The 26,176-nt window shown below is 36.7% G+C and overlaps 1 protein-coding gene across 1 annotated transcript; it reads right to left on the reverse strand.

Moving 5' to 3' along the window:
* Nucleotides 1-2,635: 2,635 nt before the first annotated feature.
* On the reverse strand, nucleotides 2,636-25,703 carry LOC132650706 (zinc finger protein 431-like). Its single transcript, XM_060376047.1, has 5 exons — nucleotides 25,698-25,703; nucleotides 13,068-13,194; nucleotides 12,795-12,855; nucleotides 10,561-11,377; nucleotides 2,636-2,686 (listed from the first exon to the last, which is right to left on the reverse strand). Exons 1-5 carry the CDS (start codon nucleotides 25,701-25,703, stop codon nucleotides 2,636-2,638), a joined length of 1,062 nt encoding a protein of 353 aa, XP_060232030.1.
* Nucleotides 25,704-26,176: the final 473 nt, after the last annotated feature.

Raw genomic sequence — 26,176 nt, forward strand, 5'->3', positions numbered from 1 at the left:
GAAATGTAGATATTCAATGCAATTCCCATCAAAATACCAACACAGTTCTTTACAGACCTTGAAAGAACAATTCTCAACATCACATAAAAACACACAAAAAAAGCCAGAATAGTTAAAATAATCTGGTACAAAAAAAAAGCTTCTGGAGATATCTCCATCTTGGATCTCAAGCTGTACTACAGAGAAACAGTAAAAATGGTGTTTTATTGTCATAGAAACATACTGGTGAATCAGTGGAATTGAATCAAAGGCCCAGAAATAAATCCACACACCTACAACACCTGAGTTTTGACAAAGAAGCCAAAACCATTCAATGGAAAAAAGAATATCTTCAACCAATGGTGCTTTTCTAACTGGATGTCCACATATAGAAAGATACAAATAGATCCATAATTACCACCCTGCACAAAAGTAAAGTCCTTGTGAATCAAATACCTTAACATAAAACTAACACTCTTAATCTGCTATTTAAAAAAGTGAGGAAGATCTTGAACACATTGGCACAGGAGACAACTTCCTGAACAGAACACCAGCAGCACAGGCTCTAAGATCAACAATCAATAAATGGGATCTCATAAAACTTAAAAGCTTCTCTAACGCAAAGGACACTGCCAGCAGAACAAAAGGATGGCTTACAGACTGGGAAAGGATCTTCACCAACTCTACATCTGACAGAAGGCTTATATCCAGAATATATAAATAACCCAACAAATCAAATAATCCAATTTAAAATAGGGTTCAAGGCTAAACAGAAATTCTCAACAGAGGAATATTGAATGGTGTAGAAACACTTAAAAATGCCCAACGTCCTTAAAAATATGAGAAATGAAAATCAAATTCTTGTCATAACGCAATGTCTATACTTCATATCTTTGTAAAATTTATTTATGTGCTAAATCTAAGTATTCTTTCATTAATTTGGTCATACAACACCACAGTGATACTGTGCAAGCTAATATATCTAGGAAAAGGAAGTCCTAATACAAACTTTGTTTGCCTTTTAAGAAAATGTTGTTCTGATTATTTTCTTCTTGAGGAAGCACAAGGGTAGATTTTGCAAGACTATCTTGGAGCTGAAGTCTCATAAGGAGTTATATGCCATTTTTATGTGAGTTACAACTTCCATGAGGAAGACATTCATGTAGGGCCAGATAATTGATATTTCCCCTAAAAATGAAAGGGGCAGTCTGCTTAGGTTTTTTCCTGGGGAATCTTAGAAGCAGTACTCCAGGGTGAAGGCATAAATGATTCATTAAAAATTTTCCCATTGCTCCAATGCCCCCAGATTGTCCATGTATTGAAAGCTCTCTAAGCATGTAACAAGTGGAGATCAAGACCAAGCCTGAAAGATAGCATGAAGTCTATTGTAACATGCAGCTCAGCTGTGCTTGATCTTTGTCAAATAGCTGTGCTGACTTCATGGCTTTAATTATACGTAAACTTTGGTGAGGTTTTAATCCATTTGGAGGTGACTTTTGAAAGAAAATAAGCATCTATTTCTATGTTTCTACATATAGACATCTAGTTTGGTCAGCACCATTTGTGAAGATTTTACCTGTTTTTCCAGTGTGCATTTCTAGCTTTCAGGTGTGTATTTCTATTTTTTGTTATAATGCTAGTGTATTTACATAATCAAATATTACTCAGACATTTAAAAAATCAAATCATGAAATGTGAAGGTAAATTCACCTTTGCAGATAACTGAGAGTGAGAGAACCTAGACCCCAAAAGACACATAGGGTGTGTATTTGCTTTTACATATATATTACTTGCAAGATGTATGATATGCAAGCAACTGAACATAATAATGCAGGGGATACATACAGATTAAGAACTGGAGGTTAGGGGAGCCAGAGATTTCTCCATAGGAAAGAGAAATAAAATACTTGGTACAAATGGAAGTTGGGCTAAAAATATAGAATTGAAGGGGATTGGGAAAGGAAGAGGGCAATGAAAAGGTAACATGAGAAAACACAGGTAAAATTAAGGGTCATTTGTTTGGTACAGTGGAAAACTAATGCAATAGAAATATTTTTAAGTTACGTTCATATTAAGAGCCAATATAAATGAAATCACCACACAAGAAAGTCCCAACTGGAAATCTCTTGTCACTAAGTAAAGCATCCAGTACTGGTAATAGTTTATGTTTAATTGAGGTATTGGCCAAAGTAGTGTGATCTTAATGCCAAAACAATACAGGCTTTTGCCAAGACTATAGGATGCTCTCCATAAATTGACTGCAATGCAGTATTGCTGGAGACAACACTTACACTTACATGGAACATAGATAAATAGAGCTTGTGCCTACATATAACCTTCACACTTACATTCTAGCAATTTTGATATGAGAAGTACTCTGCAACTACAAGAGGAGGAATATAAGCACTAACCCAGCTACCAAATTTTTGAACTATAACATAGTCCTACCTGTAAGACATATTAGTGCAAGAGTTGTAGGAGTAAATAACCAATCTATAGTTTGATTTAAGGTCCACTTCACATGATGCTATCCACACCGGACACTGGATTATTGATCAAGAAATAGAAATTACATAGCCCAGGGTTCTAGGGAAAAAGCAAATACTACATTCTACTAAAAGTAATAAAAATGGACCTTGCCACCATTCTGCAATACTCATAGACCAGTATCTTGTTCATCCATCATGAAAGAAGCTTCATCCTGCAGCTGATGGAAACAAATTCAGAGACCCATAACGAAAATAGACAGTCAGTGAGAGACCTCAGAATATGCCCTCCAGGCTCTTCAGTAATTCAGCCAAAAGAGTATAAGAGCCAGAAAGGATAGAGGATATCAAAGAAGAAAGCATTTTAAATTAAGAGGACTGAAGAATATATAAGCTGTGCATGTGAGGCAGCATGCACAAGGCATTTAATGTTGTCCCTAGCCAAATCTCTAATTGATAAGTGCTTGCAAAGGAAAATATAGTTTTCTCCAAGGTACACTCATTTTATCCGAGGGACTACTCTTAATTGTACTTTTAAGCATACATTCCAAAAGGTAGATGGCAAAAATTTCGCTCACTGGCATGTTTGGATTTTCATGTCCTGTAATTCTGGCATGAATTTTAAAAAATTTATCACAGTTCTTATTTTAATTTGCTGAAGAGTTTTTACTAGTTTTAAAGCTACATGGACCCTCTGTGTGTACTACTGTTTTGTGTTTAATATTTTATGAGATTTCTGCATGTGTGAACAAGTCTACATCTTTTCTCCCCTTGAGCTCTTTTTTTTTTCTTTGTTTGTTCTAATAAGATGTGATTGTTTTTGTCTTTTTTCTATTTTACTTTCTTATTATACATTATAGCCCTCCTTGTTTTATATGAGGGTGAATTTAAACTGGATAGAAGGGGAGATGGGAAAGAGTTGCCAGGGTTAGAGGAAGGGAAAACTTTAATCAGGGTGAATATATGAGTAAAGCGACTATTTTGAAAAGAAAAAAAGGAGGAGGAGGAGCAAGAAGAGAAGCAGGAGGAGGACAAAGAAATGAAGATGAAGATGATTATTATGAACAACAAGAACAAACAAACAACAACAACTGGATAATTGCATCAAAAGAAATGTTAAATAGCCATGCACAAAAGATCCAGAATATTTAAAAAGTGCAAAAAAATAATTTATGAATAATAGAAATAGAGGAAGAAGACAAAACTCACATCAAAATCCCAGAAATATTTTCAGCAAAATAATAGAATATATCCTTAACCTAATGAAGAAGGGGTAACCTATAAAAGTACAAAAAGTATAGAAAACAACAAAGCCTACCAGAAAAGAAATTGTGCTCATCACATAAAATCAAAACCCTAAAAGTAAAGAAAAGTATATTAAACAAAGAAGGTATATTAAAAGTTGCAAGTTGAAAAGACTAAGTTGCATATACATTCAGGCTCATTACAGTAACTCCTGATCTCTCAAGAGAGATTCTAAACCTAGAATGGCTGAGACCGATTGTATATGATCTTTAAGGGATCCTTATTACTATATCCAGTAAACTTTCAATAGTAAATGGTGAATAAAAATATATTGTACAATAAACCAAAATATGAGCAGTATTTTTGTAAAACTCCTTCACTACAGAAGCCAATCAAAGCAAAACTCCTATCTAAAAATGTTAATCACATCCAATAAAAGACAAAAAATGAATTATCCCAAGCATCAAATAAAAAGAGGCAAAACCCACACACCATAACTACAAAATAAAGGGAAATAATAAACATTGTTCTTTGAAAACTCTGAACTCAGTTGTCCAATTCTCCAACAGAAGGACAGGAACTAACAGAATGGACTAGACAAAAAATGTCCATTCTTCTGCTTCATCTACTGAACACTCTTTACCATCCAGGTTAGATAGCATTTCTGTGTAAAAGGATGTAAGGAGACAGTAGAAGAATGTGGACCAAGATAGAAGTTTAGGGGAACTTTATTTTATACAGTTCGCACAAAAAATTCCTACAATTCTTGAGTCAATTTAAAAGAGAATATATACTGTACACACTGAATGAGGAGTTCTACCATTATCCATATGAAAACAACAGATGACTTGCGCAAGTCCAGCACACATATATACTCATGTTTACTGAAACACAGCTGACTGTGTGCTAAGATAGAATAGACTTGATTGTCCTGAATCACATCAGTGCAAAATATTATAATATTCAGTTTTTTTATTCATGGAAAACATATACATTTTTTTGAGATTTTAATATAATCACATTATTTCTCACATCTCTGTCCTCCCTACAAAATCTCCCATACACCCCTCTTTTGGCTCTTTCAATTTCAAGTCTTGTGTTGCCAATAACTCCTATTACATGTATCACACATTATATATGCGTGTGTGTGCATGTATGTGAGAGAGAACATTTAACATTTCAAGAAAGTCAATCATTTTACTTTGAAATTGTGGACGAACTAAAAACGTATCATCAAAAATTGTGACCTTAGCTAGACACAGAAACCAAACATTGTCTGACTTCACTCCTAATTGGGCTATAAGCAGTCAGTACCCTGAAATAAGAATTGAATGGCCAGTATTAGAGCCTGAACATCAGGGTGTAGTGGCATGACTTGTCAAAGAACACATTTCAGTGACAAGAGGAATAATTTAAAGAAATACTTCAGGGTGCATGCATAGGAGCTATTACTAATAGCTTACATTGTTTACTTGAGAAATATTCTGTGTATATTTTTTAAATCTCAATAACCAAAATGTTTTAATTACTGTGTAAGAGATATTAATTTTTTATATATAATTTATTCTTCCATCAATTTCCTTTTATTTTCACCCTCCTGAGTTTTGAGTAATCATTCTTTGCTTCTTTGAAAATTCAAGCCACTTTTTCATAAACTATTTTTACACACTTAACATCAAAATTTGAATTGTAAAATATTTTACAATATTATAATACTAGGAATATATGACAAACCACTGAATTTTATCAAGGGTATTTATTATATATAGTATTACAGGAAAAAGGAAAATGAGTAGAGATGAAATACTATTCTTTCTAGTTGTTTTTAAGAGACAGTTGCCTGAGTCCAGCCATCTCAGGAAAAAAAAAATCCTCCTTTTTTTCTTTTTTATTGATTATTATAATTTATTCACTTTATTTTCTGGCTGTAAGCCCCACCCTCATCTTCAACCAGTTACAACCTACCTTCCTCTTCTCCCGCTATGCCCCTCTCCTAGTCCACAATAGGGAAAGTCCTTCTTCCCACTATCTTATCCTAGTCTATCTTATCAAGTCTTACCAAGAATGGTTGAACCTTCTTCCTTTGTGGCCTGGCAAGGCTGAACCTTCCAGGAGTAGCTGATCAAGGAGCCTGTCACTGAGTTCATGTCAGAGACAGCCCCTGTTACTCTTAATAGGGAACTCACATGGAAACTGAGATACTTATGAGCTACATCTGAGCAGGGGTTCTAGGTGTTCTTCATGCATGGTCCTTGGTTGGAACAGGACCCCCTAGGCCCATATTTTTTGGCTCAATTGGCCTCCTTGTTGAGGGCCTCTCCCATCCAGGCCTTTTTAGCTCCTGAATCTTCCATATTAATCCATGCTTTCTGCACAAAATTTGGGTATGAGTCTAAGAATCTGCTTCAATACCCTGCTATGTAGATTCTTTCAGAGGCCCTCTGTGGTAGTTTCCTGCCCTGTTTCCTATCTTCCCCCATTACAGATGTCTATCCCATTTGCCCTTCTGAATGAAGATTAAGCATCTTCCTTAGGGTTCTTTCTGTTGTTTAGATCCTTTAAGACTCTAGATTTTAGTATTTTATTCCTATATTATATGACTAATATGCACATATGAGTGAGTATATACCATGAGCGTATTTCTGCTTCTGGATACCTCACTCAGAGTGATCTTTTCTGGTTGCATCCATTTGCCTGCTTATTTCCTTCTTTTTAATTGCTGAATAGTATTGCATTGTATAAATGTGCCACAATTTCTCTGTCTATCGGTTTGGGGACATCTAAGTTGTTTCCAAATTTTGGCTATTGTCGATAATGCTGTTATGAGTATAGTTGACCAAATGTCCTTGTTGTATGGTTGATAATCTTCTGAGTATATGCCCAGGGTTGGTATAAATGAATATTCTAGTAGCACTATTCATAATTTTCTGAGAAAGCACCAGATTGATTACCAAAGTGGTTGTACAAGTTTATATTCCTACCAGCAATGGAGAAGGGTTCCCTTTTCTCCACATCCATTCCAGCTTGTGTTGCAGATGATGTGATATAACACTAAAAAATTCAACCAGGGAACTCCTACAGCTGATAAACAACTTCAGCAAAATGACTGGATACAGAATTAAATTTAAAAATTCTGAAGCCCTCCTTTATACAAAAGACAAATGGGCTCAGAAAGAAATTAGGGAAACAAAACCCCTTTACAAAAGCCACAAATAACATAACGTACATTGGTGTGACTCTAATCAAGCAAGTGAATGACTTGTATGAAAAAAAAAAGAACTTCAGGAAGATATCAGAAGATCTCCCATACTCCAGGATTGGAGGATTAACATAGTAAAAATGGCCACTCTACCAAAAGAAATCTAAAGACTCAATGCAATTCCAATCAAAATACTAGCACAACTCATTACAGGCCTTCAAAGAACAATTCTCAGTTTCATATGGAAAAACAAAAAAAACCAGAATTGATTTAAAAAAAAATGCCTGCACAATAAATATTTTCTGGAGGTATCTTCATCCAAGATCTCAAGTAGTACTATAGGGCAACAGTAATAAAAAATGGCATGGTACTGGCAACTATACTTTAAATCTTAAAGGGGTGTGCATCTACTCATTAATCATTTTTATTAAATCATATCAAGAAGCTGAGGGGAAAAAACAAATATAGAGGAATCAACTGCTGTCTTAGTTTTAGACCCAGTTTGAGGGTGCCCAGACAGCCAATGCTAACCTTGGGCTATTGTTTCAGCTCATCAACCTTAAAACATCCATGGCTTTACTATTAATAGTGTACTTTTCTTAAATTTAAATTGTTCTCTAAGAGTTTTTACAACAAAGCCGTTAGCAAAAACATCTTCCCTGACCTTATTAAACAATCTATTTTTTTCCAAATTCTTTCTAAGTATAATGGTCATTGCTAACAATCTACATCTATAGCTCATTTCAAGGGCAATGCTTAATTCATTAAACTGCTCCAGTAAACATGTGAAAAGAGATCAAGCATTGTTAATTTTAAATGCCAGTGATATTGCCCAGTGATGAGATAGAAGCTTTCTTAAAGTTTTCATACAACTCATGTTATAAGGAATATGGGCATCACAAAGGCAACAAGCAGAGATATGCTACATAAGAACACAAAGTCATCAGGAAAATTAGTTCTTGGGATTATGCTTCTCCAAGACAAACTCATCATGATTATGCTAACGAGGGAGCCACATTCCATGAGTTCTATAGCTGTTCTACTGTTGCTCCTGCATGGTGCTTGACAGAACCAGGTAGCCCAAATAATTTGCCTATATGTGGGTGAGGGGGGGTAAGGTTATCCCAGGCCCTGGGAAGGAGAATTCAGGGTATTGCATGGGCTGTACTAGCCTGGACGGACAGATAACATGGAAGGACTGAAGGATTTCTGAGAGAAAATGGCAGGTAGGTTTGATTTGATATGTTAACTAGGAAACTCTGCCATTAGTTTCAGGTTTGAATCCTACTTCTATGGTAACATAAACTTCAGAGAGAGAATCATGGTCTCCATTGCATAATGATCTTCAACTGAGCTCACAGGGAAGAAAGGTGACAAAGACAAAGATTCTGTTTTTCTTTTCTTTCTATATATCGTCTTTCTTTTCTTTGAGGGAGGGCAGTTAACCAAACTAGACTCAAATTTTTGCTGTTTTGCTTTGTTTTCCTTACTATATGTTATTTTATTAATTGTTTTTATTTTTCACAATTTATTCATTATATATGCTGATTGAAGGTCACTCCCTCAACTCCTACTGGTCCCTCCCTCCACCTTCCCCCATCCCCTTCCCGTAGACTACTCAAAAGGAGAGTTCCTCTCCCCTGCCATTCACCCTTACATTATCAGAACAGTACTCAGCTATTAAAAACAGAAAAATAAAATTTCTGCTTGTATTTATTTTCCATGGGCCACTGTACTCACCTTAGATGATTTCATACCATGAAGCTTGCCTGCAACCTTACCTTGAACTAAACACTAAGTAGAACTCATTTTAATGAGTCCCATCCCAAGATACTGTTTGATTGACCATCTTAAATCCAGAAACATGTGAAATTTGAAATGCTATGCAGTCTGAAATATTTTATCACAGGCATTTCAGAGAATGTGATTCTCTTGCTGCCTGGAGGGCTGTTTCCCACCAGCCCAAGAAGGCATGAGGGGCAGAAGATGAGTAGTATAAAGCTTGGAAAGCTCATGATCAAAACAGTGGTTAGCCACTCTGGGAGCCACCTCAGAAAGTAAGTTCAACTTTAATTCCAGAAAACAGAACACAGTGGCTTATATTCCTTGGGGAGTACCTGGGATGCTCCAAGCATAGGTGTAGATAATTGTTTAATACTAGGAAATTCAAGAATGCTAGATTTGCATTAAACAGCACATTCCTATTATATGAATAAGAAGAACAAGAACACAGAACCAAATTATCCTATATTTGAAGGGAGGGGAGAGTTATCAGGGATCTGTGTCAAAGGCCATCTATCAAATTTGATTGGTGGTTTCCATGTCTAAAGATACTCTCCAGATGAAGTCAGGCAGAGAAAACGCACCATTGACATGGTTACCCATCTAGGCCAGAAGCAGAGTCCTACATGGAAAAGAAAGCCTCCTCCCTCATATCTCAAAATTCAGTGTGAGTTGTGATGATTTTCAATAGAACCCCTGGAACAATAGGTATGTGTACACAAAGAAACTTCTACAGGCTACCACTGTTGTGTTACTCTCAGAGAACTTCCTGGCTGGTGTTAGTTCACCATTCCCTACATATTCATCCACTGGATTAAAAGTTTTTTTTGTGTAAAGTGAGGCAATTGAAAACAGTAAATGTTGAGAATCAGGATTATCAATAAGTCTTCCATAAACACCTTATTATATAATACTGTTGCATTTAATTGATATTTACCATTCATTGTATTCTTTTTAAAAATAAGTTTATTTACTTTAAATTCCAACCATAGTCCCCCTCCCTTCTCTCCCCCAGAACTACCCTCCTTTCCTATTGCCCTTATTCCCTTTCCCCTCCAGAAATGGGAGGTCATTTCCATTGAGCTAGTTTTTCAGTTCTGTTGGATCTCATTGGACCAAAGAACACAAAGGTCTTTCTACATTGCTTATAGTCACAGAATTCCTCTCCAGTAAGGTAATTTTGATGATGATGATGACTCTAGATTTGTGCAAGGCCTCACCATTTTAACACATTCATAAGTTCTCTCCAGTATGAATCCTTTCATGAAGATGAAAATTATACAAATGTGGAATAGTTTCGCCTTGTTAAAAGCACTCATAGGCTTTTTGTCCATTAGGATTTCTTTCATGAGTTTGAAATTGATTATGAAGTGCAAAAGTTTATTCACATTGATTGCAGTCAGACGGCTTCTTTCCAGTATGTGTTCTTTTATTTATTAGGAGAAGTTATGTTCAAAGGCTTTGCCACATAGTTATATTCATATGGTTTCCCTGCACAATGTTTTGTTGTCTTAGGAGATGAATATTACATGCAAAGGCTTTATCACACTAATTACCCTCACCAGGCTTCTCTCCACTGTGTGTCTTTTCTTTTTTGTGGATACCACACTGCTGTTCAAAGGCTTTATCATGTTGGGTATATTCATAAGGTTTCTTTATAATATGTGTTCTTTTATGGCTTATGAGATGACTTTTTTGTGGAAAGGCTTTACTGCACTGGTTACATTCATAAGGTTTCTCTCCAGTGTGTGTTCTTTTATGTCTTAAGAGAGTACTGTTTTCTGCAAAGGCTTTACCACACTGGTTACATTCATAAGGTTTCTCTCCAGTGTGTGATCTTTTATGTCTTAAGAGAGTACTGTTTTCTGCAAAGGCTTTACCACACTGGTTACATTCATAAGGTTTCTCTCCAGTATGTGTTCTTTTATGCCTTATGAGATGACTTTTTTGTGGAAAGGCTTTACTGCACTGGTTACATTCATAAGGTTTCTCTCCAGTGTGTGTTCTTTTATGGTTTAAGAGAGTACTGTTTTTTGCAAAGGCTTTACCACACTGGTTACATTCATAAGGTTTCTCTCCAGTGTGTGTTCTTTTATGGCTTAAGAGAGTACTGTTTTCTGCAAAGGCTTTACCACACTGGTTACATTCATAAGGTTTCTCTCCAGTGTGTGTTCTTTTATGGCTTAAGAGAGTACTGTTTTCTGCAAAGGCTTTACCACACTGATTACATTCATAAGGTTTCTCTCCAGTGTGTGTTCTTTTATGTCTTAAGAGAGTACTGTTTTCTGCAAAGGCTTTACCACACTGGTTACATTCATAAGGTTTCTCTCCAGTGTGTGTTCTTTTATGGCTTATGAGATGACTTTTTTGTGGAAAGGCTTTACCACACTGGTTACATTCATAAGGTTTCTCTCCAGTGTGTGTTCTTTTATGGCTTAAGAGAGTACTGTTTTCTGCAAAGGCTTTACCACACTGGTTACATTCATAAGGTTTCTCTCCAGTGTGTGTTCTTTTATGGCTTAAGAGAGTACTGTTTTCTGCAAAGGCTTTACCACACTGGTTACATTCATAAGGTTTCTCTCCAGTATGTGTTCTTCTATGGCTTATGAGATGACTCTTTTGTGCAAACACTTTACCACATTGATTACATTTGAAAGGCTTCTCTCCAGTGTGTGCTCTTTTATGCCTTATGAGATCAGTGGTATAGGAGAAGACTTTACCACATACAGTGCATTTAGAAGGTTTCTCTCCAGTACGACTGCTTGCATGCCTGCACAGATAATTACCACATGTGAAAGATTTACCACAATCAGTGCTTTACACTAATAAATATATTTATCTATATTAATTAATTTCATAATTTGATCTAATGGTAAAGGAGAATCAAATTTTAAAGTTTTATCATGTTATTTACATTAATGGTTTTTCCCTTCATTATGGGTATTTTTGAAGATCTCTGTGATGGTAAGAGCATTTGTTACGTGGTTCACTTTTATAGCTTCATTTTTCTATAAGAGTTTTATATATATATATACACATACATATATATATTATTGTAAGTATACAGACCTTTACCACAGCAATCCCATTTGCATTGTTTTTACTGTATGAATGACACTTCTTTTGCAAAGTGAGCCACGAGAAGCAGAAGAAGTTCCAAATTCTTAGTATTCATAGGTATTTTCAGCAGTATTAGTTGCTGATGAATTCTCAGTGAAGTTGCAAAACCAATTAATAGTAACCATTTATCGCATTCAGAAAATCTACTCAAAGTGGGGACTACTACAAAATTAATTGTTCTTGGAGAAAGACAGGTACACTGCTTCTTTCAATATTCCTCTGCTCATGTGCCTTACAAACATTCTGACATATGATATACCTATTTAAATTACAAGAATAATAAAGGATTCCCTCACTGAATTAACAGTTTGTTTTTTGTTCATTATAGACATGTCATATAGGGATTAAGGTTTCTCCACAACAATATTCTTGACTCTCATAAGCTGCTCCTTTCACTAAACTTTACAATATGACTGCATGAATATGAGTAACAGTGGTTGTTATTAGAAAGTTTTGGACACATACTGATCACCTATTCAATATGTATACCTCTTACAATATCTGAGTAGATAAAATGAGACTAAAGAGATTGGCAGTTCAACTCAGTAGCTGTAATGTCTATATGATTTAAATGGTATTTTCTGTTACAACATTATTTTATTTTCTTCTATCTTAAGGAATGCCTTGCAAACACAAATCAGATACCTGACATTGAGGTAAATGGAATTGTGAGATTATACTTAAAGCAGTGCTGTTTTCACACTGTTGCTTTTCTTTAAAACCTCCAGGACACAGCCAGGTGTGCTGCTACGAGCCTTTAATCCATGGATTCATGGAGGCAGAAACAGGCAGATATGTGTGATTTCGAGGTCAGGCTGGTCTAACAAGCAAGTCTAAGAAAGTCACAGATACCCAGAAAAAATTCTATCTCAAAAACAGAAAATAAAAAGCAGCCAATAAACAAACAAACAAAAAAACACCAAACTTCCAGGACACATTAAAATTTAAGATTTATATCTGTATCAACATGCACATAAAGTTACCTTTTATTACTTGTAGAACTTTGAAAATGTTCTTCAATATTATGGTCATCCCAATTGTAGCCTAAAATATAGTACCAGAAAATATATATTATTGGAAATATCATGTTATTATTAAGGCAAAACTTAAATCACTATCTTCTGTGACTCTTAGAACCATGCCTGTTTTATTTACCTCATTCCTCCTCATTGTCAATTGGAATTACAGAAGAGGATCAATAACAAAGTAAGAGTTGTCTTTTTATTTTTAAAGTGAAAGAAAAATTGCAGTCTTACCTATAGCAGTGAGGTTTTCACAGGTCTCTAGCATCACAACTTTGTAGAGTTGCTTCTGGGAAGGTTCCAGCAAGGCCCACTCTTCTTGGCTGAATTTCACATGGACATCATTAAAGGTCACTGAATTCTAAAATATACCATACATTTGTAAAAAAGAAAGACTGGCAACAATATAAATTTATATTTCATTGGCAATATAATCATATAATTCTAATGCTTCTTCCATTTATGTTCTGACACAGAAGTGCTAATGTTAGACAGTTGGGTGCTGTGCATCAGGTAAAGGATGGGAGAAGAAAAAGCCTAAAGGTTAGATTGTAAAGGAAAAAAAGGCTTGCTTTGAAAACCTGTGTTAAAGGTTTTGTATTGGTTTGTAAGACATGAATATGAAGTAGCCATTAGTTGGGTTCTTGAGTGATCTATGAATCATCTTCAGTTACTTGGGTGAGTAGGTCAGGACACTTTCATGAGACAGGTGGAAGGAAAAAACACAGGCATGATATTTTATCTAGCAACAAATGATATGTGGCTATCACGTGACAGTGAACAGATGGGTGGTGTCAGTCAAAAGACAACATGGCACTGGATATCATGTTTTGACCAGGGATCAGAGATGTGGCATACCAGTATATGAAAATGGGGGCTCATATATTTGTGGAAGGGAAATTGTACTACAGTGAACAGATGGATAAAAATAATGTGAGTGGCAAGCAACAATAATCATAGCTGATAACATCATATTTCTGAGTTCCCAGACAAAAGAAAAGGCATAGAACACATGATTATTCTTTGATCATTGTTTTGTTTATTCTCCTTTCTAAATCATGTATAGTCTACAGTTTAAAAATAAAGATTAAAACTTTTCTATTAAAACATAAGTGTTAATGTTATCACTAAGTCATTTTAGAAGAAAACTGAATAATGAAGTTTAACTATGTCATATCTGAACTCTTTTGAATAGGATATAGCTTTTGAATAGTCATGGTAATTAATGTGGACAAAGACAGAGAGAAGAGAGCGAAATAGAAAGAGAGAGACAGAGACACACAGAGAAATTAAGGGATGAGCAGTACTAAGTACACATCAGAGAAATTTATGAACAGTTACTAACTACAAAAATTATGGACAAGCTGGGTGTATTCTATTATGCCTTAATTCCATCACTCAGGAGGCAGATGCAGGTGTATCTTATTGAATTGGATGCCAGCATGATCTATGCAAAAAGTTCCAGGACAGCTAGACCTATATAGTAAGACAGAGCCTCCCCTAAAAGTCAATCAAACAAACATAAAAGATTGAAAGAACTCAGAGGTCTTAACTGAAGCTTGTACAAGAAATTATACATCCACTCCAGTTGTGCATTCCTTTTCCAGAAATCTGCACTGCCCCAGCTTAAACTTTAACTCTAATAACATCTTACTAAAAGGGAATGCATGTTTAAACAGCTAAAAATAGAAAAATGAAAATATTAGCAATGTCAATGCTGATCATAAATAAGCAACATAAGGTAGAAGAGATGGCTCAGCAGTGAGGAGCTCTTGCTACTCTTCCAAATAAGTGGGCTCAATTGTCATTGTTTACCTGGAACCCACTACTATCAGTTCATGAGTTCTGAACACATCTTCAGACTATAGTGAAGATCAGGCACACAAGAGATGCATATTCATGCATACAATCAAAATACTCATATTCAGTAAAAATTAAAAACAGATCCCAGCTGGAAGGGCTGAACTCACACTGTGTCTGATCAGCAGGGTAGCAGAGACTGCACAGTGACCAATAGTTGGAACTGTAAGCCTCCAAACACCACTGACTGTATTTACCAGGTGAGATGAGAAAAGCAATTGGGTTCAACCTCAGAGCACTCAGCTAATCCCTTGAAATTTTCTTGGGATGTTTTAGCAGGAATAAGGTTTTCAAGCAAATAGACCCAAGAAGCAAGCAGGAGTAACCATTCTAATATCTAATAAAACAGACTTTCACCAAAAATTAATTGAAAGAGATGAGAAAGGGGTAATCCAAGATGGCGGTGCTGGGATGACACTGTCTGAGGAGCAGGGCAGCAATATTGGTACAGTGACTAAGAGGCTGAACTCTGGACCCTAAAACAAAAGCAATTGTGTTTCTCAGGTGAGAGGAAACTCCACGGAGTGGGAATAAGTCGGGTCTACTCTCAGGTCACCCAGCAAGAACCCAGAAGAAACCCCAGGTCACACAGTCACTGGGTCACTTGACCAGAAGCACACTCTTGCATGTCCTGATCACCTTCCCAGGCTGAACTGTGTACCCCAGGACACAAGAGACTGGGAGTCCCAGTCTTGAGAAAACCCCAGAGAAGGAAGCAAGTAGGGCTGACCTCAGGTCAACCAGTCTATCCCTGGAAAAGGTCCTGCAGACCTGCAGGCACAAAGCAGCCAGCCCTGAGTGGGGCTCCAGCTGCCAACTCCACAACTAACTTTCTATCACAGACAGAACTGTGTACCCCAGGGCACTAGAGGCTGGGTTTTCCTGTTGGGAGAAAACCCCACAGGGAGGGAAACAGCAGGTCCCAGCTTAGAGTACTCAGCTGACCCCCCACCACCACTAACACCAAACATACGGGAATGTTCTCAGAAAAAGTTCTCAGTTTCCTGTCCAGTCACCAGCTTGGAGCCACCACTCACAAGCAAGTGCCTACTCACTCCACACGCCCCCTCCCTAACAGTACAGACTGGGTTTTTCTGTTGAGAAAAAACCCAATGGTGGCGGAAATATCTGGCCCTACCTCAGGACACCTAGCTCTAGAAAAGTTTCTGGTTATCCACAGGCTCCAGGCTCTAGCCTCCTGCTGCACACATGAGAGTAGTGCTCATATGCCACTGATTACCACTTGGGTACTGGGGCAGAGAGCCCCAAACTCAGACCTCCAGAAGCCTGGGTTCCCTAAGATCAACCCCCAAATACTGCTCCAAGGGACAATGAGTTTTCCCTAATTAAACTGACCAAACCACAAGGCACCCAGGTTACAGCAGCAGCTCACTAAATTTACAGCAAGAGGGAAGCTGTCTCCAGGACTTCTCTGGATGAGAGGGTAGTTCCCTTTACTAATGAATACCACAATTACTACTCAGGTCTGCATGCCTGAGATGAGCTGTGGCAATTCCTGAAAAACACCTGCCATTCAGTGACCATACCTAAAAAATGGAGGAGAGCTTCTTTGGGAAAAAATCATCTTCCTGCCAAGGTGATTCCACCCACCACAGGATCCCAGGAAGTAACAGAAACTAACCCCCATCACCTAAGATAGCCTAATGGGTAGAGGCTAGCATAAAAGCTCAACCAACAAAAGACAGAGCAATATGGCATCCCTAGAACAAGTTATCCAGGAGCAAGCAGCCCTGGAGCAAGCAGCCCTGGATAACCCAGCGTAAATGAAATTCAAGAAGATGACCTTACATCTGTGCTTATGAACAGGATAATAGAGGAAACAAATAAACTTCGTAAAGACCTAGATGCAGATAAAGTCAAACAGAATATTGCCATTTGCAAAGAAATAGAAGAAGATAAAGACAAAGTGATTGTGGCCTTCCTTAAAGAAATACAGGAAGTTGCAGCCAAACAATCTGTGGCCTTTAGAGAGGAAATACTTAAATCCCTGAAAGAAATTAAAGAAACAGAGGATTGTTCTAACAAACAGCTGAAGGGATTGAAGGAAACTAGTCAGAGAGGTGAAGGAAATCAATAAAATGGCTCAAGATCTGATGATAAAATTGGAAAAATTAAAGAAAACACAAATGGAGGAGATTGTGGAGAGAAAGAACTTAGGGAAGAAAACAGGAACTACAGAGTTAAGCATAATGAATAGACTATGAGAGGGAAGAAAGAATCTCAGGTGCGGAAGACACAATGGAAGAAATAGATGTAGCTATCAAAGAAAATGTTAAATCTAAAAAATTCCTGACATAGACCATCCAAGACAACATGAAAAGCAAAACCTAAAAATAATAGGAATAGAGGAAAAAGAAGATTCCCTCCTCCAAGGCCCAGAAAATATTTTCAACAAAATCATAGAAGAAAATTTCCCCAACTTAAAAGAGAGGTTTATAAGAATATAAGAGGCCTACAGAACACCCAATAAATTAGACCAAAATAGAAAATCCTCCCACCACATAATAAATGGTAAGTATACAGAACAAAGAAAAAATGCTAAAAGCTGCAAAGGAAAAAGGCCAAGTAACATATAATGGCAAACCCATTAGAATCACACCTGATTTCTCAACAGAGACTATGAAAGCCAGAAGGGCCTGAACAGATATCATGCAGACCCTAAGAGAACACAGATGACTGTCCAGGCTACTATACCCAGCAAAAGTCTCATTCATCATAGATGGAGCAAACAAGATATTTAATGACAAAAACAAATTTAAACAATACCTATGCACAAATCCAGAGGTACAGAAGCTCCTAGAAGGAAACCTACAACCCAGGAAAGCTAACTACATTCAGGAAAACACAGGAAATAAATAATGTCACTACAGCAAAACTAAAAGTAACCAAGCACACAAACACACTACCACAAGCAACATCAAAATAAATGGATCTAATAGCCACTGGTCATTAATTTCCCTCAACATCAATGGACTTAACACTCCAATAAAGACACAGACTAACAGAATGGATATGTAAACAAGACCCAACAATCTGTTGCATTCAAGAAACACATCTAAGCCACAAAGATAGACATTGCCTGAGAGTAAAGAGCTGGAAGGAGGGTCCAAGCAAATGGACCCAAGAAACATGCAGGAGTTACCATTCTAATGTCTAATAAAATAGACTTTAAGTATATAGAATCCATCAATGTAATCCACCATATAAACAAATTGAAAAAAAAAAAAAACAACAACAGAGGATCATTTTCTTAAATGGTGAAAAAACATTTGACAATATCCAACAGTTATTCTTGTTTAAAGTCTTGGAGAGACTGGGGACAAAGGCACATATCTAAAAATAGTAAAGACAGTGTAAAGAAACCCCATAGCTAACATCAAACTAAATGAAAAGAAAGTTAAATCAATTCCACTGAACTCGGGGACAAGACACGGCTACACACTCTCTCTCAATCTCTTCAATACAGTACTCAAAGTCCTATCTAGGACAATAAGACAACTAAAGGAGATCAAGGGGACACAAATTGTTAAGGAAGAAATCAAATATCACTATTCACAGATATGACAGTATACAAAAATGACCCCAAAAATTCTACTGTAGTGAACTCCTACAGTTGAAAAACACTTCAGCAAAGTGGCTGGATATAAAGTTAACTCAGAAAAAAATCAGTAGCACTCCTGTATACAAATGACAAATGGACTGATAAAGAATTAGGAAAATAACACCCTTCACAATAGCCAGGAAAAAAAATATATTTTGATGTTATCCTCAACAAGCCAGTGAAAAACCTCTATGAAAAACAAAACAAAACAACTTCAAGTCTGTGAAGAAAGAAACTGAAAAAGATACCAGAAGATAGAAATATCTCTCATGCTCATGGATTAGTAGGATCAACATAGTAAAAATTGCCATCCTATCAAAAACAATCTACAGATTCAATGATATTCCCATCAAAATATCAACACAATTCCTTAAGGAACTTGAAAAAAAACAATTCTCAGCTTCATAAGGAAAAATAAACAAGCCAGAATAGCTAAAACAATCCTGTACAATAGGAGATCTTCAGTAGGTATAACCATCCCTGATCTCAAGCTCTACTATAAATTAATAGTAATAAAAACTGCATGTTACTGGAATAAAAACAGAATGGTGGGTCAATGGAATTGAAGTGAAAACCCATAAATAAACCCATACACCTATGGACACTTGATTTTTGATGAAGAAGTCAAAACCATGCAATGGAAAAAGGACAGCATCTTCAACAAATGGTGCTGTTCTAGCTGGATGTCTACATCTGGAAAAATGAAACTAGATCCATATTTATCACCCTGCACTAAACTGCAGTCCAAGTTGTTCGAAGTCCTCAACATAAAACCAGATACACTAAATCTCTTAGAAGAAAAAGTGGGAAAGATCCTCGATGTCATTGGCATAGAAGGTAATTTCCTCAACAGAACACCAAGAACACTTGCTCTAAGATCAAGAATTAATGAATATGATCTCGTGAAACAAAAAGCTTCTATGAAGCAAAGAACTCTGTCAATAGAACAAAATGACAGCCTACAGCCTGACAAAAGATCTTCACCAACCCTACATACAACAGAGAGGGCTAATAAACAAGATATATAAAAAGATCAAGAAATTTAACTCCAGCAATCCAAATAATCCACTTTAAATCTGGGGTATAGAACTAAACAGAGAATTCTCCACAGAGGAATATCAAATGGTGGAGATTAAATGCTCAATATCTGTAGTCATCATAGAAATGCAAATGACATTCCATCTTAAACCCATCATGGATAATGTCAAAAGCTGAAGTGACAGCAAGCTAGTGAGAATGTGGAGAAAGAGGAACACTCCTGCATTGCTAGTAGGAGTGCAAACTTATACAACCACTTTAGAAATCCATCTGATGCTTTCTCAGACAGTTGAAAATAGTGTTACTTCAAGACCCAGCTCTACCATTCCTGGGAGTATATCAAAAAGTTGCTCCACCATTCAACAAAGATATTTGCTCAACTATGTTCATAGCATCTATATTTATAATAGCCAGAATAGTGAAACAAACTACATGTCTCTCAACTGAACCACTGTTTTACAGAAATTGTGGTGCTTTTACACAATGGAATGCTATTTGGGTATTTAAAAAAAAGGAAACCATGAAATTTTCAGGCAAATATATGGAACTACAAATGATCATCTTATGTGAGTTATTCCAAAACCAGAAAGACATGCATGGTATGTACTCATTCATAAGTGGATAATGGCCATAATATAGGATAAACATACTACAATCCACAGACCTAAAGGAGCTAAATAAAAAGGAAGACCCTATGGAGGATGGTCGATTCATATTCAAAAGGGCAAATAGAATCTACACCAGAAGTGACTGAGGAGAGGGAACAGGATGAGAGCCTAACATACATATCCTTCATATCCTTCAAAAGACTACCCAGCAGGGGATCAAAGCAGAGGCTAATACTCACAGCCAAACTTTGGGTAAAACACAAAGAATCATAGAAAAGACTAGGGGGTAGAAAGTAGAAAGAGCCAGATATGGCAGGACTGCCATAAGAAGACCAACAAGGACAACAAATCTGGGCTCATGGGGACTTGCAGAGATTGATGGACCCACCAAAGGCCATTCATGAAGAGGAAGCAGACCCCTGCTCAGTTATAGCTGATAGGCAGCTCAGTCTCATGTGGGATCCATAATAAGAAGAGTAGGGGCTGGCTCTGACATGGACTTTGTTACCTGCTCTTTGATCACTCCCCCCTGGTAGAGGGGGCATTGCTACACCACAAAGGAAGAGAATGCAGGCAGTCTTAGTGAGCCTTGATAGGCTGGGGTCAGATGGTAGGAGAGGAGGGCTCCCCCTATCTGAGAATTGGAAATGGGATCAGGGTGAAAGAGGAACAGAGGGGTGAAACCAAGAAGAGACTAGGGAGGGGGCTAAAATTGGGATGTTAAGTGGATAAATTATTTTTAAATTTTATTTATTTATTTATTACAGTTTATTCACTTTGTATACCCACTGTAGCCCCCTCCAACATCTCCTCCCTGTCCCAGCCATTCTCTTTCTCACCCTATGCCCCTTACATATTCTCCTGATAGCGGAGGAATTCGTCCCCTTCTGTCTGAACATAGCTTATCAGGTCTCATCAAGGATGGCTGTAGTATATTCCTCTGTGGCCTCACAAGAGTGCACCCCCCAGCAGGAGGTGTTCAAAGAGCTGAGTTCATGTCAGAGAATAAATTATAGAAAAACAAATTTAAATTAAAATGAGTTAAGTTTGAATAAAATAAATAAATAAAGTCTTAAAACACGAACACAACAGGTAGAAAGAATGTCATACACATGAAATTCAATAACTCAGAAAGCTCAGACACTGTTAGTGTCATGAATACATGCCATCCTAAGAAATTAGATATACTCTCTGCCAAACTTCAAAGGTAAGATGTGGATGAAGATCAGCACAACAACCTATGCTTACATATACAAAACAAAACAAAATGCTACATTCCAGGCTCAGCAGCCAATGTTTATGTTGATGTTGAGGCCAGGCATGTTGATCTAAATTTAAGACCAACACTAAACTGGAGTTAGATCTGTAAGTTCAAAACCTTTTTGGTCTACATACCAACTTTCAGGACAGCCAAGGCTACAAAGAAACTTTTTTTTCAGTGTCAAAAACAGAAACATGATCTTCTCTGGGAGCTTTTTTGATTCAATCAAATAAGTTCTGACCAAGTTCACTATAAGCTTATTGTCATCCCATGATGAAAATGTAGTCTAACTTCAATGATCCTAAAATTCTGCCATAGCTCATACACTGTTCAAATGTTCACAGTCTCTTCTGATACACAGAGAATCTCTTGGATGCCACATCTTGTAACATCAGAAGCAAGTTATATCATTCCAACATAGATGCACAGAATACCCCTTTCCAATTCTTGTAGAGAGGAATGTGTACATTTTTAGGGAAGAGTAGACCAAGGAAAGAAGATCAGCAAGGAAAACAACAAACCCTGATGCTGTTTGGAAAGGCTTAGATGGTCTTATCCCTGAAACATCTCATACATCCCCAAGATTGCTTACTTCCGCTGCCTATAGGCAGCACTATATGGTAGGTGTCTCCTAACTTAGGTATCTCAACATCTTGTAGTGTCAAGATGCAACTCAGGCTTCACCCTCACCACTTCACACAATAAACAGTTACAGTATCTTCCCTGGGGAGCTGACTCTGCCAAACACAGATGGCTGGCACAGTGTTGAACTGAAAACAAAAAGGAAGAATCTATTATCTTAAATTTTGCATTCTTCTTGTTTCCAGAATGTGCATAACATGAGTGAGACTGTCAAGTTGGATTTTAAGTAGGGATGGACAAAATGGGATGGATCTTGCCACACTTGGAACACATTTGGAGCAGGTTTTATATGAAGTTCTTTCCGGGTATTAGGAATCACTTAGCCTACTTCTTTGATTAATGGAAGAATTATCAGGAGGGAGTGTTAATTTAAGGACACAAACTTAGGCTTCAAATCCAGACCTAGGACATTCTCTTTGATGATGATCTCCTTAAAAATTCCAGTCTCTGTTTCAGCATGTGACTGCCATCTGAAACTACCTAGTGATGCTTTTCTCTACAAACCAAAGACTACATTTATTTCTGCTCCACTTGACTCTTTCTTTCACTGTGGTCCTGAAGGTCTCATTAATAATAACCATTCAACAGATTCAATGTTCTTCCTAAGAAATCTAGCCCATGCAGGGGGTGCATGTGTTCTGGTAGGTTGTATGCCACCTGATACCATCAGCGTTCCATCATGGCCTCTGAGATTCATCATTTATTCACCTCTGGGCTTGCTCACTGGCCCACTGGGCCTAGGCCTCACTGGGTCTGTGTCTCACTAGGCCTATGTCTTGGTTGCAAGCCAACCAGGCATGGACTTTTACTTGAACCTCTGAGGTGAAAGTCCTTAGAGCAAGGCACAGCAGCTTATCCAAGAATGGTAACACTTTGGTATTGCCATAGGCTCTGGAATACCAAAGTTTCCACTACCACTGGTGATTTCATTCTAAAATAGCTATCTACCCATAATAGTCAATAGAAAATTCTTTCCACACCCCCATCTTGTGAAAATGGGTGTTGCACTAAACTGTTCTAGCTGCCCCTGAGAGAAATGGAGCCACTGTTCTTCATCTGGAAGCTGAGCTCCAGGACTCTGCTGAATGGAGAATGACAGAATGAAGCACATTCTAGAAATATGGAAATATTATCAATAAGGAAAGCAAAAACAAGATGGCCATGGTGGTGCACACCTGTGATCTCAGAACTTGGGTAGGTAGAGGCAGAGTGACTTTGAGGCTAGCCTGGTCTACAAAGCAAGGCAAGGACAGTATATGCTACACAGAGAATCCCAGGCTCAAAAAACCAAAAGAAAATTATTTTTTAAATGCAGAAATTTAGGGAATCCTGGAGTTCCCTATCACAAATAATCCAGGAACTCTGAGACATTATGAAAAGACAAAACATGTTGAAATCAGATTAGCAGAAGGATGAGATCAAGGGTCCAGAAGATATTTTTAACAAAATCATACAAGAAAAATTCCTTCACCTAAAGAAGAAGATGTCTATCAAGGCACAAGAAGCATAAAAAAATACCAAAGACACTGGACCAGAAAAGAAAGTCCTCTTACCAGAGAATAATAAAAATGCTAAATATACAGAAGAAAGAAAGAATATTAAAAGCTGTAGTAGAAAAAAATCAAACAGACCACACTAACCAATCAAACAGACAAACCAAAACAAACAAAAACCAACCAAGAAATAAACAAAGGCAGATCTATTGGAATTAATCCTGTATTCTCAGTAAAGATGCTAGAGGTTGAAGGACATAGACAGTGTGCTTCTGACTCTAAAAAACTACAGAAGCCAAGAAAAATTACTAACTATGCCCAAAACCTTTCAATCATCAAATGGGAAAATAAGAGGTTGCATGTTAAGGTCAAATTTAAACAATATGTATCTATAAATACAGCCCCACACAAGGTGCTAAAACCACCACCACTTTCACCACCAAAATACCAAGATTAACAATCACTGTTCATTGATATCTCTTAATACCATTGACCCAAATTCACCAATAAAAAGACACAGACTCACAAAATGGATGATAAAACAGAATACACCCTTCTTCTAAATACATCAAACACAGCTTCACATCAAGATAGATATTATCTCAAGGTGAAGTGTTGGAAAAGACATTCCAAATAAATGGACTAGAGTATCAAACTCGTATAGCAATTTTAATATCTAACAAAGCAGACTTCAAAAACAACTAAACAAAAGATGGCAAAAGACATGACATATTAAAATAAAACAACCAGCAATAAAACATATCAATACTTAACATCTATGCCCCAAATATAAGAGCACCCAAGTTATAAAAGAAACCCTTCTGTAGCTTGCATCACATCCTGGTCCTCATAAACTGATAGGTGAAGGCTTCAATATATAACTCTCATCAATGGACAGCTCCCCCTGACCAAACTGAACAGAGAAATGCTCCAGTTAACTAACAACAAAAAACTAAATATACCCAAATGATGTTTACAGAACATCCACCCAAGCACAAAAGATTGTTCCCTCTTCTCAGCAACACATATATTGTTCTCCAAAATTGATGATGTACTTGAACAATGGAAGTCTCAAAAGATATAAAAAACTTGCAATAACCTTCTGCATCCTATCAGACCACTAAAGTTTAAAGCATCACATCACCAATAACAAAATCAATAGAAAGCTTACAAATTCATAGAAACTGAACAACTCTATTGAATAAAAAATGGATCAAAACTGAAATAAATAAAGAAATTAAAGACTTTCTAAAAGTCAATGAAATGAAGACACAACATATCAAAAGTCATAGTACACAACGGAATTGTTGACCAGAAGACAGTTCATACCACTAAGTACATTCAGAAAAAATAATCAGAAAGATCTCTTAGTAGCAACTTAACAGCACACCTAAATACTCTAGAAAAAAAAGAAGTAAACAAAACTAAAAGGAGTAGACACTGAGAAATTACTGAACTGTGTCTTCACTGGTAAAACCGAATGTTTCCACAGGAAAAGAAAGGTGGATCCTATCAAAATTGATAATGATTAGATTTGAATAGTAGAGATCTCCTGAATAAGCAGAGGTAACTCTTCATCAGACAGTGTGGTATTCAGTTCAAACTAACTTAATAAAGACTATAGTTTTCTTCTCAAATAAAAAAGGATACTTTTGTCGTTTCATATTTAAAACAGTTAAGAGGTTTAAAATGTTTGAAGTAAATTCAAAGGTATAAACTTGTTTGAGTTGGAATAATTTGGAGTGAATATAACATACTTGAACAGTGTGGTGATAGACCATGCATTTAATCCCAGCAGAGACAAGCGGTTCTCTATTAATTAGTTGTTTTCTAAATTCAGGAGTTTCAATGGCAAGGTGTTGGTGGTTCATATCCCTAATCCCAGCATGTGGGAGGCACATGCCTTTTACATACCACCTGGGAGGCAGAGGCAGGCACATAGGATTTATAGTGATTTTATTTAAAAGCTGCTTGTAAAAGGCAGGCTGAAAATCAAAATGAATGCCCTTTATTATCTAGAAATAAATAGACTTTAAAGTATATTTGTAAACTTTCAAAGATTTTTTAACTTTAATTGAGATATTATACTTTTTCTATTTCCAAAAAAAAAAAAAAAACTATTTTGCTCTATAAAAGATATAACATGCCCAAAATGGCACAACCCTCACCCCAGAATTAGGGATGGGCAAGGGTTTTAATTTAATCTTTTCAGGAGAATAAAATCATCCAACTAAAGAATATGGAGAACACTGGACACATGAAATTTCTGAAGAAAATGACAGATCACCAAAAGAAAATGTCAAAAGAGAAGGAATAAACTGGCCAACTGGTATCACTCACCTTCATGTTATCTCTTCCGCCTTGTACAGACATAAGTGCAAATTGTCTTTATGTGATTGCTAAAGAACAATCCAAAATCTCTATCTCATATAAGAAAAGCCACCTGGTAAGAAAAGGAGGAAAACAGAAAAATAAGGGATGATTCTATTGTCATGAATCTCATAATCTTCTGGCATGATGTGACTTCTGTACTTACCACAGACTTCAATAATCAAGAATGTGTACAGTGTTTGTGAAAGAAGGAGGGGGTGAGAGAAAAAGAAAAAAAAATAAGCCTAAAATATAGCCAAGTTTACATGAAAAGATGTAAGTAAACTCTAGTATGAGAAATTTGCACTGGCCCTGAGATACCTTTGACTTTCTAATTAAAACAAATTAAATAAACACAGATTTCACAACTGCTACAAGACAAACACAAAGTGATACCTAAACTGTTATATTTCTGACCCTCCAGCTACTACTAACTTCCTTTACAGAGA

This window comes from Meriones unguiculatus, assembly GCF_030254825.1.
Source record: "Meriones unguiculatus strain TT.TT164.6M chromosome 13 unlocalized genomic scaffold, Bangor_MerUng_6.1 Chr13_unordered_Scaffold_28, whole genome shotgun sequence".
NCBI lineage: Eukaryota > Metazoa > Chordata > Mammalia > Rodentia > Muridae > Meriones > Meriones unguiculatus.